This window comes from Talpa europaea (genome assembly GCF_964194135.1).
Source record: "Talpa europaea genome assembly, chromosome: 13".
NCBI classification, from domain to species: domain Eukaryota; kingdom Metazoa; phylum Chordata; class Mammalia; order Eulipotyphla; family Talpidae; genus Talpa; species Talpa europaea.
The window spans coordinates 88,975,491-88,991,863 of NC_140080.1; the positions used below are offsets into that span (position 1 = coordinate 88,975,491).

Sequence of the window (16,373 nt, forward strand, 5' to 3'; positions counted from 1 at the left end):
GTTGTCGTGTCCGCTGGAAGGACATCTTCATCTCAATATATACTGTTATTTTACAGTGACCTTTGAGCAAAATCTCTCATTGGTCTTAATATAAAGAAGAGTTGTCACTCTCCCGGGCGCTGTTCAGTGTTTACACAAGGGCTTGTATAATGATTTTTTTCGCTGGCTCTCCAGATCTCAGAGCTCACAGCCCGGACGAAGCCTGTGTCTTTATGGTATGCACACTATGCCTCAGCCTTGGCTCCACTTCTTAGGTCTCTAGACGTCTGTCTTTTTAATTTATACTATCTTCTCATATTCTAAGCATTGTAAACTTCCTTACAATCTCATATTTTATGTATTATAAACTGCCTTACAGATCTGGAGTGGATCCAAGTATAAATTTACATCCACAAATAATAAACATGGCTCCGTTTCAGAGGATGATCTTACTACACAGTGACCATGTGTATTCACTCACTTCCAGACTATTCTGCACCAACATGGACCCAACAAGGTGCTAGACACACGGGACACAAAATTAAGGCAGACATAACCCCTGCTATTATATCTAGGTGGGGAAAGACACAAAATAAGCCACAAGTGCTGTGACAGAATAAAACAGGGACTTAAAGTGGAGAACCAGATAGGTGGGGATAGACTTGTGGCAGGGAGTCTGGGAACATGTAAATTCTGAAGATTGGGGGCTGGGATTAGGGCATTGCTCTTTTGAAGCAAAGAAGTCCTTTTATTCAGAGAGGGAACAGAATGGGCAACAGCTTGAGACAAGAGTATCATTGCAAGAAATGTGACTGAGCTAAAATAAGGAAGGATAACATGCATCGCCACTCCTACTGCATCCCGTTGTTGGGCATTTGGAACGCACATAATTTTTTAACTAATGTCATGTCAATAAATAAAATAAAATCATCAAATCAGAAATAGCAACGTTCTCAACTTGCTGAAGAGCAGCAGAGAAACCCCCCAGCAGCCATCACCCCAAACAGTGAAAGAGTAAATGCTCTGCCCCTAAGATCAAAACCAAGTCGAGGCATCTCATTCTAATTGTACATTTCTACAGTGGGGCACTGTTTTATATCACTCTTTCGAAGACTATATTCTTTAAGATATGACATTAAATATTCAGTGAAAGCAGTCTTTTGTCATATCCAATGACAGCTGAAGCATGAAGGCAGGTGCAGCCAGAGCAGAAGCCACAGAACAATCCAGCAGAGTGAAGCGGTGGCTAAGCGGGGACTTAACACATGCTGAGACGAGACGGGCGTGTTTCACGGGATGGACACAGCAAGTGGTTTTCCACAACAGCCAAGGAAGGGCTGGCAGGAGCAGGTCTTAAAGGTCCAGCTTGAACCAACATCTTGATGGCAGGTAGCTGCAAGGGACACTCTACACTGGAGCATCCCTGGGGGCACAGGCTCCCCACAGCCGTCACCACCCCAGAAATGGCTCCAGGTGTGTGTGCCCAGGCCTCACACTCCCCCTGCCCTCAGACAGCAGCTGTCAGAGCCTCCAGACCAGGTCACCAGCCTCAAGCATGCGTCGTCATTGACATCAATGTCAGCTGTCACCAGAGAGGAACACGTGCCATAAACTGAAAATGTGCTTCCCAGATGCTGGAGGGTGCTGGGAAAGGAAGCAAATGTAGGGGCGGTGGCAAGGCTGGGAATAAATTGTTAAGTGAAGGTGGGGAACGATTCTAAGATTTTACATCTCCATTCCCACTGCATCCGGCCCGACAGGGCGCCACCCTCGTGTTGCTGTCAACTCTGAAAATATGAAAAATTCAGGTCATTTAGTAACCACTTTGTCTTGCCAGCCTCCAGTTCAGACAATCCCGTGACCCTCAGGAGCACACCCATCCACAAAAATGCAATTACATTGCCTTTATCGCTTCATCTATAATTTCTATGATTTCATCAGCACGATGACTGTTACAACAAAGATGCAATTACGTGTATGCAACTGTGCATTATATACAGACATATCTGGGGGCTGCCTGAGCGAAGGTCATGTGGTAAATATAGGGCTCCGGAGAGAACTACGCGGTCAAACCACAGAAAGGATTGTTTTGGGCCACGTGAAGTGAAGCAGACCCAGAACATCCTTGCGTTTGCTGGGGGCTGAGATCTCTCTGCCATCAGAGGGGAGGGCTGAAGCACTGAAGAGAAACATAAAAATGGAATGGGAAGTGCAGCTCTGCCAGCACACAGCTCCCCTGTCACACTGCGCGGAGACTGACTGATGCTTGCGAGGCAAGAAAAACACAGCTTGACACTGAGAAGCCTTCATTTACGATATCCTCAACCATGCTTATATCTTGGGAGAAGGCTCATGCAGTGCAACCAACAAAGCAAAATATGTTTGGTTTTGTTTTAATGCACCGAAGGTCACTGAGTTGCTCCAGACAGCAAGCTGAGAGTGTGCCGTCGGAAATGAACAGGGATGGAGTCTGCACCACTGGATTAAGAAATGATCAGCATCAGAAACTGAGAACTCCTAAGAAATGGCCTACCGTCTTGCTGCACTTTGGCCCACTTCCTTACGCCCCCAAATGCCACGAGGGTGGAAAGCAATCAGAACAAAGAGTAGGACTTAGCCAATGAGAGCGAGGGCCCAGGTATGAGAGTGGTCTGCCGACACAAGCTTTACCTGTGCATTTCTCTGTAGAAAGGTCTGGACCTGCAGCCACTGCAGCAAAAGACTTAGTGACCACAGAAGGAAGAAACCCCGGCTGTTTGCACCATCTCTTTTGCTCTAAGACTAAGACAGTGGTTTTCAATCTTGGCTGCATATGGGACCCAGGCAAGGAGCTTGAAAAAATGGTTGGTGCCCAACTCCCACCCTCCAGGGATCCTGACGTCACTGGTCCCATGTGCTCCCTGGACGCTGGGATAGCTTTGAAGCTCATCAGGGGATTCCAAGGTGCAGTGCAGGCTGTGAATCACAAGCTACAGCTTTACAAGTGGGAGGCGCAGACAAGCCAGCCCTGGAACATGCAGGATGTTCTCAAAACTTCACATGCACAGGGAAAGCTGAGGAACCCGATGGGGGTGAGGAACTGGGCATCTGCATTTTAATGATGTCTCCCTGTGTGGAGAGAAAACGGCTTACAGCTCCGTCATTAGGTTCCCACAGAAGACATCACAGACACGGTCTATGCCAGCTCAGATAAAATGACATCCTTTTCCTCCCTCAGTGGTACTGTTGAAGGCACCCTCAATTCATTGGCTGACTCAGGGCCATCATGGTGAACAGTGATACCCACAGAGAGTGCATCAAGAATGTCACCTTTGAGGGCCTCCCTGGTGGCACAAGGGGTTAAGCACCGCACTATGAAGCAATCCACAGCCTCCGCAGCACGAGTTCGATCCCCAGTCGGCCAGGGAGCAACCCACATGGCACAGCAGACCTATCCTGTCTCGCCCGCTACTCCCCTCAGCAGTGTGTTTCAGGCAGTCTGCCTGTTCTGTTCCCCACTCTGTCTCTGGTGGATCCTCTCTCCCCCTGAATCTCTGGCCTGTACCCCAGCTCTTGTATGCATAAATAAATCTTTAAAAAAAAAAAAAAAAAGAATGTCACCTTTGTCATATGGCCCTGTGTAGCCTGGGGGCTTTGTGGCGAGAGGGAGGAAATGTTATGGACTTGTTTCCTCCCTCCCCAAAGTCCTAACTTCAGGCCTAGAATGTGGCTTTTCAAAGACCAGCCTTTAAAGAAGTTACAGGATTAAAATGAGGTCATCTGAATGGGCCCTAACATGAAAGGGTGTGTCTTTATGAGAAGTGGACAGATATGAGACATGAGGACATGAAGAGAAGACAGCTAGGGGGGCACCTCAGAAGGGACCCCACCTGCCAACACCTTGATCTCCAATATTGAGCCTCCAGAATTGTGAGAAGATACATTTCTCTGACTGAAGTCACCCTACTCTTGTGCCAGGGTGTCTACTTTCGATAACTTGTCTGACTTATGTTTTTACCAGTCATCACCAGTAAAACTAACATCCCTATTTCTAGCAGTCCACTTTCCTTCCTTCTAAAATGCCTTTTCATTTGTGGCTGGCAGGAAAACCAGGTAACCACAATTGTCAGGTCTTTAAGAAGAGCCAGTGGTTAAGAACAAAGGGTCTGGAGCCAGACCGTCTGGCTTAGAACCTCAGCTGCCCGGCACCTGCCCTGGGGCTGGAGGGACAACTCGAGCCACATCCAGCAAGGTCAGGCCCTGCAGAGCGAGTCTCCATGCACGGCCATGATGGCTGGGAAGGCACACAAGATTTGGGCTCACACTTCTTTGTGAACATATCAATGTGGGCTTCTGTTCTGGTATTCAGGGCTCCCTCCCTCCTTTCTTAGCTGCATTCCAAACAGAAATGGTTGCATGATTAAGTGACCTCCACACAAGTGCAGGGTTCCTGTATAAAATCTTTGCGTCCACCCAGTCAGACCAGAACATGTTAGACCAGTTGCTGGAAAACAGATGCAAATGAATATTAAAATCAATTTTTACAATTGTTAAAAATTCCTTCAACCACATTTACTCAGAGTCAAGGTCCCATGATGTGCATTCTAGGTTCTTCTAGCCGTTCAGAGTCTGCCAGAACCAAATTGCAGAGTATTTTCTGGAATGCCCTGGCCTCCATTAAACACTCTTTGTGGTCTTGGTGGGTTCCTGGGAAGGCAATCCCCACTCTGTCACGAAATGCTGTCACCACAAAAATTGTGAGCCTTTTCTCTATAGGAAAATTCCAAAAGAAAGAAACACATTATCAAGAGCAATGCCAAGTGAGAGCAGAGAGGGACCACGGAAAGCCACACGTGACCTCTGACCTCCAAGTAGTGGACACACACTGCAGGTTATCAAAGTTGCAATTCTACTTTTGAGTTTTGGGGTGTTTTTTTTTTTTTGCATTTTCATGAGTTTTTTAAAGAAATGTTTAGTCATGCATGCAGGCAGAAAGGCATGAATAATGAGATCTTGCATTTAAAAGTGAAAAAGTTGCATGTCAAAATCTGTCAACCTTTATTAAAAACTTAGTCTGCTTTGCTTTTAAAACTTCATTGGAACCATCAGCAAAACAAAATCCATATGGTCCACACTATTACACAGCAGCATTATTTACAATTGCTAGGACATGGAAGCGGTCTAAATTGCCTTCAACAAATGGATCAAAAAGATGGGGTGTATACACACCATGGACTACCATGACCCCAAGAAAGGGTGAAATGTAGCCATTTTCAACCAATGGAGGGAATTTGATATGTAGCAAGACAGGTCAGAACTCAGAACAATGCAAACATTGGACATTCATATAACAGACAAGTCAACATAAAACGCTTGCAACAACTACTGGACACCAACAAACACCCTGAGGGCTCTGAGGTTAAGAGGGAGGGGACAGAAAAGGACATGATGACACAGGGATGGTAGGAGAGGGAATAAAATATAAGCTAAAATACCTGTTACCAAGATCAGAAACTCCCATGTGATGGGGATTTTTTTCCACCCAACTTCATCTCCATAGAATTCTCTGATCACACTCTTATACCTGTATTTATTTCTTTGCTGTGCCCCTAAAGCCAGGAGGTGCATCCAACATTTTCCTTCTGTGCCCTTCTCCAAAACTCCTTTATCAGACTTTGCTTCTCCGCCTCAGCATTTTCAGAGAGCTCTTTTCCCCCACCCCCCCGCACCTCTCTCCCCTCAGACTCAGTGTCAGAGGCATCACCTCAGTGCCCTTGCCTTCATGAGATTTGTTGATGCTGCATTTTTCCAGCAACTCTTTTGGCCTATTTTTCCAACAGCAAATTCACTTTGCTGTTGATTTCATTTTGTGTCACTCACATTTTGAAAATTCTCAGTATTTCAAGGCTTTCATTATTATGTTATAGTGATCGTGATCATTCATCTTGAATGTTACTATTTGTTTTGGGGGCTCCACAAATGCAACCACAGATGACAGTAACCCTTTTTGATGTAGAACTTGGGTGTAGGGGGCCTCCCCTGGTGGCGCATCGGTTGAGCGCTGGGCTGCAAGGCTGCCCGCAGCCTCTCCAGTGCCGGTTCGTTCCCCGGCTGCCGGCGAGGGTCCCACAAAAAATAAAAAAGAACTGGGGTGTAGGCCAGAGGTGGGCAGGGTGAAAGGATTCAGCAGAGAGTAGGGTACAGAACAGGCAGACTGACTGAAATACCCTGCTGAGGGGAGCAGCGGGCGTGACAGGAGAGGTCTGCTGTGCCATGTGGGTTAGATCCTTGGCAGGGGACAGAACTTAGGCCCTAGTGGTGATAGCACTGAGACTTGACCCTGTAGGCCACCAGGGAGGCCCTTACTGTAAATTTGAAAGAAAAGTTCTGTGGGTAAAATGCTTTCCAATATCATCACGTGCTACCCTTGCTTGAAAATAACCTTCTAGATGACTTTTCCTCAAATATACACTATCCTTTGATTTTTTGAATGACGTTTCCTACCATAGAAAACTCAAACCTGACATGCTGAAGTTTCGAGAGAGGTGACTTTGAGTTGTCAAACCATGTGATGATCACCCAGCAATCAGGAGCTAAGGAAGGTGGGGTGTTGGGCAAGGCAATCAAGGGATCACTCAACTGACATGGGAAAGCTCATCTTGGGGATGTGTTGAAGAGCAGCAGGAAGTTAGCAATTAGCTTGTAACAAAATCAGCTTCTTAAAAGCACACCTACAAGCTATTTTCCTTTGGCATATCATTTAGGGATGATGACTGAAACAACATTCCAGTTCATCAATAACTGATTCCTGGAGAGCAGGAAACCAAGTCATAACCAAAGATGGTCCCACCAAGAGATCCAAACACAACACAACGAGGCAACACCAAGACTCAAGCACAGACTAAACGCCCCCAAAGGCAGCTCTCTGGGGAAGCAGAATGCAGCCACACAGCAGGAAGAGCCCATTGCTGGTCTTTGTGTTAAGATGGCTCTTTAGAAGTGACATTTTCTGGAAAGGCCCAGTCACTAGGTATCTGAGGCTTTGTGGGGGATGGGGGTTGGCAAACTGCAGTCTTTGTTATTTAAACCCTTTAAAAAAGTAAAAAAATTCTTAAAACACTTCTAACTCCAGATTGTAAGAATCATTCTTGAGTTGTGTAGAAGTACACCACAGCTCTGCTTTGCCCACACCTGTTCTTCTCCAAACTCCCAGAGCAGCGAGGCCTGGCTGCCCCCACCCTTCCCAGAGGACAGAGGATGGAGGGCTTTACCCACAGGGGCAAACAGAACATCCTGCAGGAGAGGACCAGCTGGAGAATGGATGTGGAGGCTGAGGATGGCTATGGTCCAAGTCTGTGGACCATGAAGGGCGAGGAAAGATGTTCTAGTTAATTCTCGACCACAGTTAACAAGGCAGCAAGATCTCCATGCACTGAGCTCCTCTCCCTGCCTTTACCCCTCAAGGAACACACCTTGAGGCCAGAAAGATGCACCACTTTGCTCAACAGGGATTAAATATGCTGCAGAAACAATACCACTCCACCTCCTACAGAGGTTTCAGGATGAAGACATCTGGTCTAAAAGGTTCAGACATTTAGACAACACTTGCGTAATGGATTATTGGGAAAATGAAAGCATGCCAGGGCGGGTGGGGGGCAAGCCTTCTTAGAGCACTCTGCATAAAGCCACCTTAGGAAGTAAGAAATGACCTCGGCAGAGATTTGTCCTCTAGATGAGCCAATTCTGAAGCTGCCATCCACCTCCCAGGGCACCGGCCAGGGAATTTGCTTTCACATTCCAACAATTCTTAGGAACTTGTGACACATGCTAAGTTCTTGCTAGCACCTCCGCAGAGGGAATGCTGGTTACCCCCAACCCTGGGTTCTTGTGTCCCCGCTTAGAAGGGTGGGTTTTCTTTTGCTGAAAGGATACAGCTGGGCCACAGGAAATCTCAAACTCTTAGCCTCCCCAATGTAACAATCATCAGATGCACGCCAAAAATAACTTTTGAAAAGTCCCAAAGGACATCCTTGGCTCAAAATTCCTACACTGAAAATATAAATTGAATTAAAATCCATAAGTTCCAGGAGAAAAGTTTCTTTTCTGCCCCATTCACGGATGTATTCTGAGTACCTAGAACCCTCATGCTTGGTACACTGTGCGCGCAAGTATTTGAATGAGTGAAAACTGGTGGTCAAACTTCAAAATGGAGAAACAGCTTCACGGGAAAGGAAGAACCTCACTTGGCAGAAGAACAGCTGCAGATGTTATAGCTCTCTCCTTTCTCATCCCCCAAATAAAAACAAACTGAAACAGAAGGGAGACCTTTGTTCCCCGGATAACTGGGCTGCCCCTGTGCAGGGGACCCCCAGAATCACAAAAAGCAGTGAGGTCCCCGCTGAATAGGGGGAGGCCGGTGGATTTGGGGAAGCTCAAAGGCACTGACATGTCAACTACTGATTGAAATGCAAACTTTCTTCTGAGCACAGAGAACCGCAGAAGAAAGCAAACAGGCATTTGCTTTTTCTGGGTGCACCACCCAGGCTCCACCTGAGAAGATGAAGGCAGAAGTCAGGGGTCCACAGCTCAGGGACAATGAGAGCGGAACCAGATCCGGTCCCGGAGGACACAGCAGTGAAAGGGCCGCCTTCAGGGGCCAGATCCATTGTCAGTTGTTTCCTCTCTTTCTACTGTTTCTCTGAGAAGGCATGAAAAGGGACGGCGAGGCTGGTGCGGCCCACACCTCTCCTCCACCACCTGTTCAACTTCAAAAGAAAGGGTCCGTCTTCAGGACTGCCATCACCCTCCCTGCGCTGCCAGTGTCCATGGCACGATGAGCAGGGGGCACAGCGACACCCCGTCCCGTCCTCTTCAGGTGTCATTTCACACAGCAAGTCCTAGAGTCAGCGACACCTGCCAGAATCAGCATCATAAACACAGGCGAGATTAAAGTCGAGCAGGCCAAGCTGGGAAGCGATGAGACAACGGCAGCATCTCTGAGGGGCAGGTTGGCTCCGGTTCCTAAGAAAGCCTTCCTAACACAGCGAGCGGAGGAGAAAGGGCTGGGAAGCAACTGTTCTGGAAGGCCGAATGATGATGTCACATCTCATCATGCACTTGCTATGTTAACATGCATTTGCTCAGTCACTCGACGTGCACTGTGCAGGCAGGGCTAGCCTCTGAGGGACTGTAGGGGACAGGCCAGCGATGGCCCGGGCCCTCAGAGGCTGTCCTCAGTGGGAGAGGAGGTTTAACACCAGAGACCACCTGAACAGGCCTGCAGGAAGCCACACTGCTTCCTCCTGCACAGCAGGAGAGGGGCTGCCAGGGATGGTGCCTTCTTGGGGGAAGGCAGGGCCGAGTTCCCAATCACACCACCAATCTGTCTGCCTGTCCTAACCTACGTTAGTTATGAGACGGGAAGCAGAAGGGCTGAGGATGGGATTTCTGTTCTTGTTTCTGTCACTAAGGCCCTCTGTGACTCTAGGCAAGGGACAGACCTCCAAGGTCCTCTAAATTGGGTAACAATTATTCCACCCTACTTACAAACAAGTAGGGCATTGCGGGCAGTCCAGGAGATGGAAGGAAGCAAAGAGATGTTTTCTGCAGTTTTCTAAGGTACTAGATTTTCCGGGCTACCCACTTGGAAAAGCACCTGTAAAGAACTGATGTGCTTCTGGCTATGGTCTGAATTTGCCCTTTCCAATACGTCTACTGTCAAGCTTAACAAACTAAAAAAAATTCAACAAATGCCCACGAGCACCTACTATGTGCACGCAAGTTGCCAGAATCAGGGAGATGCAGCAGTCGTGAGAGGTGCTATTATCGTCAAGCACTCCTCCGGATATAGCAACTCAGCACAGAAACCCTGTAGCACTTTACCAGGAGAAAACTAGAGCACAGAGGTCAAGAAGCTGTTGAGGGTCATAAAACAATTGCGAAGAGCTGCGGTTCCAGCTGGGGCAGAGAGTTTGTTTTGACATCAAAGCCCTCTGGAGGAACTCAGTGACCCACTCCACTGCCTTCAGCAGGCCTCCCTCCTCCAGCCTCAGGTCCAAGGCATTTAATTTGGTCGTGCTGCTCTAATTAAGTGAACTTCTTGCTCTCTAAATTCCAAATTAACACATCTGCAGAAGTACCACTTTAACTTTCACCTTTAAACAGCATCTGGCAGCGCTGCTGCATCATCTCAAGGAAAAATCATAGCTTTTGCATCCTTGCTATTTCCCATGGGAACACAAGCAAGAGCTGTGTCTGGTAAGAAACCAGTGACTGGCAACACAAGTGAGTGACAGCTGGGCCTCGGGTCAGAGCTGGTGCTACGTAAACACACAACGCTGTTAAAGAACAAGGTCTTGTCTTATAAAGCCCTTCCTAGTCGCTCTAATCTCCCCATCGATGGTATAGAATGAACCACATGGCTTTGAAATCAATCATGTACCATTGTGTATTGATTACACTTTCAAAGGCCTTCATCTCAAATCAGGTCTGTGAGCTCTCTGAGACAGGGGCTGTATCGTATGCTCACCACATTTTCTGCTCCTATTTTAAGCTTAAATAGACATTCAAATCCTTAGGACCTCCAATTTAGTTAGAATGTTTATCAGTTACAGCCACAATCAATTAAAATATGGGATTTTGTTGAGGTCTTTCACACACAAGAATATTCCTGGTTTTATTTTTAAGAAGGCTTTAAATGTGTCATGTTATGGACATGCAACCCCAAAAAGGAAAGGTAAACATAAACCTTTTGTTCAAACTATAAGGTTTGGGAAAGGAAAATCAACCTTGGGGAAACTTGAACGGGCAGAGGATAATGCCACGAGCTTGGATTGGCTGTAGTAAGTTTAGAGCCTAGAAAAGTCACATCCGACTCTGACATCGTAACTACTGGTGAAAATATGCCTGATACTAGTTTCTAATGTTCAGCAATGGCTTGTTCAGTCCTCACTAGCATTCATTCAGCAAGTGTGTAGGGGCAGGAGGACATGGAGCAGCATCTCTATGATCCGAGCAGACAGAGTTAAGGAGGATAGAGTCCTCGGGGCCCTCGGTGGCTTTTCAGGCTTTTATAGGGATTTTACTGGGTACACAGCAGGCAAGGTTGCTGGGGGGGCCGGGAGGCTGGCAGGCCTCCCAGCCCCCAGCAAGCTTTCACTCTATCTGTGCTCTCCAGCGTTCTCTTGCGATGTCTGCTTCTCGCATCCTCATGACGCCGCCCTTATAAGCTCAGTCTCTGGGCCCAGGTGTACCCACTTACGCATGCCCACACCCTACTCCAGGTGCCCGCCATCAGGCATGCATTCAGGACCACAGGGATTCATCATCAGTCCTAACAGTGGGAGGGCAGAAAAGCTTGATGCTTTTTCACTTACCCTACAATGTGTTTACACTTTGAGTACTTGGTTCCATGCACATGGGTAGAAAGTCTCTAGAGACACAGACCGTGTGATTAAGATGAATTCCTACAAGGAAGGAGAGCAGTGCACGTATGAACCAATTTGGTGCTAATACCATAATACAAACTCCACTAAGACAGATCTCAGGGGTAGCAGTAATTCAGAAGTTTTCTATCACATCGTGTTTCCTGATTTATAGCCCTCCTCCTTAGCTCCCAGGACCTGCAAAGGTCAGCCCACCTGTGGACACCTCTGGGATGATGAAAGGGGCCAGGCTTTGAAGTCAAACAAAGGTGGGTTTAAATCTTGGCTCTCACATGTGTTAACTTCATGACCCTGGGCAAGTTTACTTAATCCCCTTAACTGAGTTTCCTCTTCTGTGGAACTGAGATAATATGCTACAGAGTGGCTTTGAGGATTAGAGATAATGTGCATAAGTGCATTAGAACAGTAAGTCCTCAAATTGTCACTTAATGTGGAATAGAAAGGGCTGATGTGGGAAGCTCAGGTGAAACCATGGGAAACAAGAGCAGAGGGGGTGGGGCCCAGGATAGAGACTATTCTGAAGCCACCTTTTCTCCACCTCACAGGTTTCATGTCCTCCAGGCATAGAGACAGCCCTCATCTACCATACTCATTTTAGCACAAAACTCATCCTCCAGGGTTTCTTATCACTTGATTACAAAGATCACTTTCTAGAAGTTCAGCAGTGATTTCCAGCATTCTTTCACTTGGGCTAAACCTTCCACTAAAAACTATTCATCCAAAGGCATGGGACAGAGTGAGACCCTCTAGACAGAGCAGCCCCCAGCAGCCTCTTTCCCACATTACTGACAGCTTAGTGATGGGTCACCTGAGGATGGCGAGCCCAGCTTCCTGGAAGGCTGGTTTTCTTGGCTGCTGGGGCTGGCCATCTACTGCCAGGCTAGGGTGGTAGGAGGAACTAACAACTGGGAACTAACTACTGGCAGGGGCCTCCGAGCTCCTGAGGGTCTGTGAATGGACAGAGGGCATGTCCCGGGTTCTGGGGTGTTGCTCCCCCAGCTGTACTGCCCACCCCATGCAGGTCTGTCTCAGGAGGCCTGGGGCAGGGCCTGCATCCCTAACACACCGAGCCCACGCTGGGAGCTGCAAGAGTATACTGCACCAGGACAATCAGAATTCACAAGCCCAGAAACACAACAGTCCTCCATTCTTGGGGTTCAAATCAAAATGGGGTCAGCAATTGCCAACCAACTTTCTGTTTAAGAAACAAGTTATAGAAAGTATAAAACCAAACAGAGCCCTTGACTTCCATAACCTGAACACCAAAAAAGCTAAAAATCATCGTTCACAGGAACCATTAACACCCTCTCATTCTCCAAAAACTGATACCAAATACACTTGCTTTTTATTAGCTCTTAGAAACTATTGCTTCAGACAGCAGTTACTGAAACATAAATTGAGACACTCTGTCTTAGAGATTTTTAATTTTAAGAGCACCGTGCTGTTTTCAAAAACTGGAAGATGACAAACAGCTTAACAAGTAGAATCAGCCTGAAACACTAATGAGGCACCAACATTTTCTGAAAATTGCACATCACTGATTTATGTGCAATCTGACCCTCAAGGACTAAACAAATGAGCAAACCATCTCAGGGACACTGAACATGTTGAATTAAAGGCTTTCTCCAGGTGAACAACATGACCTAAGAAAAACCACATGGGTGGATGAATCATGGGCTGGGCCAGGCAGCCATCCCAGAGCAGCACCACCAGGTGGCTTCACCAGCCAGGAGATCCTACCAGTTAACCTGCACTAGTGAACGCGTGCGCTCCCACCGAGTCGCATTATATTCAGTGTTTACTGCTCAAGTCCCAAAGACAGCAGCCCTCCCCAAGCCCAAGGAGCGACGACTGATTGACCTGGCGATCACTGACATCCCACTGCCAGTGACCAATAGGACAGCAAGGTACTCCGCGGAGCTGGTGATGTCTTTGTTTCACTCACCTGACCAGCCTGGAACCCGAATGCTGGCACATGTAAAACATTTGTTACAGCTGAAAGCATTTGACGGATCCATTTGCTTCAGCATTGTGAAAACATAAAAGTTGCTTTTCTTTCAAGTGCACTTCTGAGGATTGCCATGTTACCTTACACGACTCAATGTTTATCCTGACACACCAAAATGCACAGGATTCCCCCTACAGACTAAGGCTGGGGAGCATGTGATCCCAGTAGCTTGCACAGTACTTGTAAAAAGCAGGCAACTAATAAACGTTTATGGGTGTTTGCTCCTTCATCGCCTGCTTTCCCTGGAACAGAAGCCAAGACATCAACAGCAGGGGGGGTGGGGGGAAATGACCCTCACTTCCAGAGGGCTGCAAGCAAGGAACAGATTCTCTTTTTGTTGCGATAAGAACCACCTGGGAAGCATTTTTCAGCTCTTGATGTCCTGGCCTTGCCATGCAGCCAGGTGACAGGCAGGTGATGGGTGGGGGGCAGTTTCATAAAGATCATGCCTCTCTCGAGCCGCAACAAAAGTATCAGCCACCAGCATTGCTCCCCCCATCCTTTGGCCCACAGAGGCCTGACAGTTACGCTCTGTCCCAGCAGAAGGTCAAAAGACGGCCAAGGGTCAAGTATTTCTTTGTGGCTGACTGTGTTTTTCAAAACAAAACGCAGACGCAAAAACAGTCATTTATCTTTGCTCTGCCACAGAGCTGACACCCACAGCTCAGTCCACTTTCCTGCATAAACTTTCAACCTCTTCCCCTCCGACCGGTCACCGCGCAAACGCTCCAGAGTGGTCAGCGGGTGAACAATCAGGATCTCGGGGCGCAAACGGTGCAGACTGGGGTGCCCGCGAGTGTTCCGGCCCAGAAAACACACACAAAGGTTTGCACCCGGGAGCACCCCCAGCACAACTGAGGTCCCGGTCCCGGTCCGGGTCCCGGTCTCCCAGCGCGTCTCCAAACCCCTCCTTTGCGGTGCCACCTTCCCAACCAGCCGGGGTGCGGAGTGTTGCACCCTGAGACTTACCTGAAACAGGTGGTGAGCTCGCCTGAAGGCTTCAGACACGGGTATTTGGTGGTCGAGATTTTGTTTTCTGAGCAGACTTCTCTAGGAAAAAGTTGAGGGGCAACTTGGTTGGTTCCCCGCGGGCGGGCGCGCGCAGGATCCCGAGCGCAGCGGAGCTGCAGGGCGTTGCGGGCGCTGGTGCCCCCGCGCGCGCCGGGAGCCGACTCCGGGGCAGGGGGGCCAGGGGGGCGCCCCCCAGAGCGAAACCAGCCCCGAGCCGGGGTAAAGGACTGGAGCAGCGGGGCACCGGGGGGCAGCAGGGACGCCGGGCGGGGCATCGCGGAGCCCTGACCCTCAGCCCCGGGAGCTGAGTTTCACCTCGCCCTGCACGAGCGAGCACCCGGCCGGTGCCCGGCGGGGCAAAGGCGCATGGTCGCTTCGGGGTGGCTTGGTGGGGGGCACCGCCCGCGCCCCGGAGCCGGGGGCGCACCCAGCAGCGGCGGCAGCGCTTACCTGTCGCGCTCCTCGGGCTCCTCTCGGTAGCTCCACGCGTGCCCCAGCGCCAGGAGCAGCAGCAGCGGCCCCAGGCTCCTGCCCAGCTGCGCCCTGGCCGCTCCTCCCCGGCTCGTTGGAGGCGGCGGCACCATCGGGGACGCTCCCGGCTCCTGCCCGGCTCGGAGCTCTCTCCACCCCGGCGCCGGCTCCTCGGCGGCCGCCGCCGCCCTCCGACCCCCGGCAGGAGGCGCTGGAGCTCAGGGGCGCTGGCGCCACCTGCACGGGGCGCGGGAGTTTGCGGGTGTTGTGAGGCGGGAGAGTTGGGGTGCAGGATGCAAGCTCTGCAAGCAGGTGAAAGCGGGCTCCAGCGTGCCCTAGGTCGTCTCTCTCGGGGCGCTCACGCCGGTCCCTCAGGCTGGCTCGCTCCCCTCCGGCCTCGTCCTGCGCCGGGAGAGGCGGGCAGGCTGCGGAGCGCGGGCTGCAGTTTGCATTTTTGCACCAGAGTCGCGCGACCGGGAGGAGGAGGAGCCGGTGCGCACCCGGGAAAGGGAGGGGCGCACGGGGTTAAGGCGCTTCCTGCCGGGGCCACTCGGTGCCTGCGGACCGGCTGGGGCCCGCGCTCGCCTGCCCGCCCCGGCACCCCCGCGGCGCCCCCCGCGCCCCATCCCGGCGCGCTCGTAGCTGAGTGCGAGAGGAAGGAGATGGGGGGCTCCAGCGAGCCCCCAGAACTGCCTTTTTAACCTGAAACAGCACAGTTTCTAGAGCGCGGTCTGGCTCGGTTGGAATCCGCGCGCAAAGTCCCCCGAGCCTTGACATTTGTGCAAATAGTCGCGGATTCTCCCGCCCTCGAGGCCGGGAAGCGCGAGCTCCCCGCGCTCTCTCTGGGAACTTGGAGCCTTCGTGCTGCTCTGCGCCACGCCCTCGCGTCGGAGGTAGCAGCCCCTGGAACATCAGGCGGCACCACCGCCCCGCTACCTGCTAGTTCAGGCTGCGGTGGTTTGCGCGCACCCCGAGAACCCCGCGCGGGCTGTAAATTGGATCATTTAGCAGAGGCCCGACTGTGATTCGTCTACGCTTGTGTCTTCACACTGGGGAACATTAGGAGGGTTCTGTGCCCATTAAATAGAAATGTGCGCGTCCCTGCAGAGCCGGGCAAGTGAGCAGGCCTGGGAAGAGCATGGGGTGCATTGCAGTGCCTAAATCCTCACCAGGGCGCGGTTCTGCACCCCCAGAACCGGGAGGGGGGAAGGGAGCTGGTCCCAAGTGAGCGGTGTGCGCCTTGGGGAGGTAAGCAGGTGTTCTGATTCAGAATAATCTGAGCAACCGAATCTGCACTTATCACAAACCTATTGACATTTTCAGTGGCCAGGCGCCTCCTTCCTCTGGGAGTGATTTCCCAGTTTCCGAAGGTTTTTCCATATTCATGGTTTTATTTGCTCCTCACAATATCCCTTGAAACTAAGAGTCAGACGTTTTGCTTTAGTAAATGGGTTTTAGCTACAAAGCTTACACAACAGGGC

General features: G+C 50.0%; 1 protein-coding gene across 1 annotated transcript in view; it reads right to left on the minus strand.

Annotated features, from left to right (window-relative positions):
* The window catches only part of CCBE1 (collagen and calcium binding EGF domains 1), a gene marked incomplete at both ends in the record, with an annotated part of 172,481 nt that extends 157,476 nt beyond the window's left edge, over window positions 1-15,005 (minus strand). The window contains 2 exons of the mRNA XM_084252903.1: window positions 14,380-14,460; window positions 14,872-15,005. Of these exons, the coding sequence (XP_084109029.1) occupies window positions 14,380-14,460; window positions 14,872-15,005 (215 nt within the window). The remainder of the gene's footprint in view (window positions 1-14,379; window positions 14,461-14,871) is intronic.
* Between the last annotated feature and the right edge of the window lie 1,368 nt (window positions 15,006-16,373).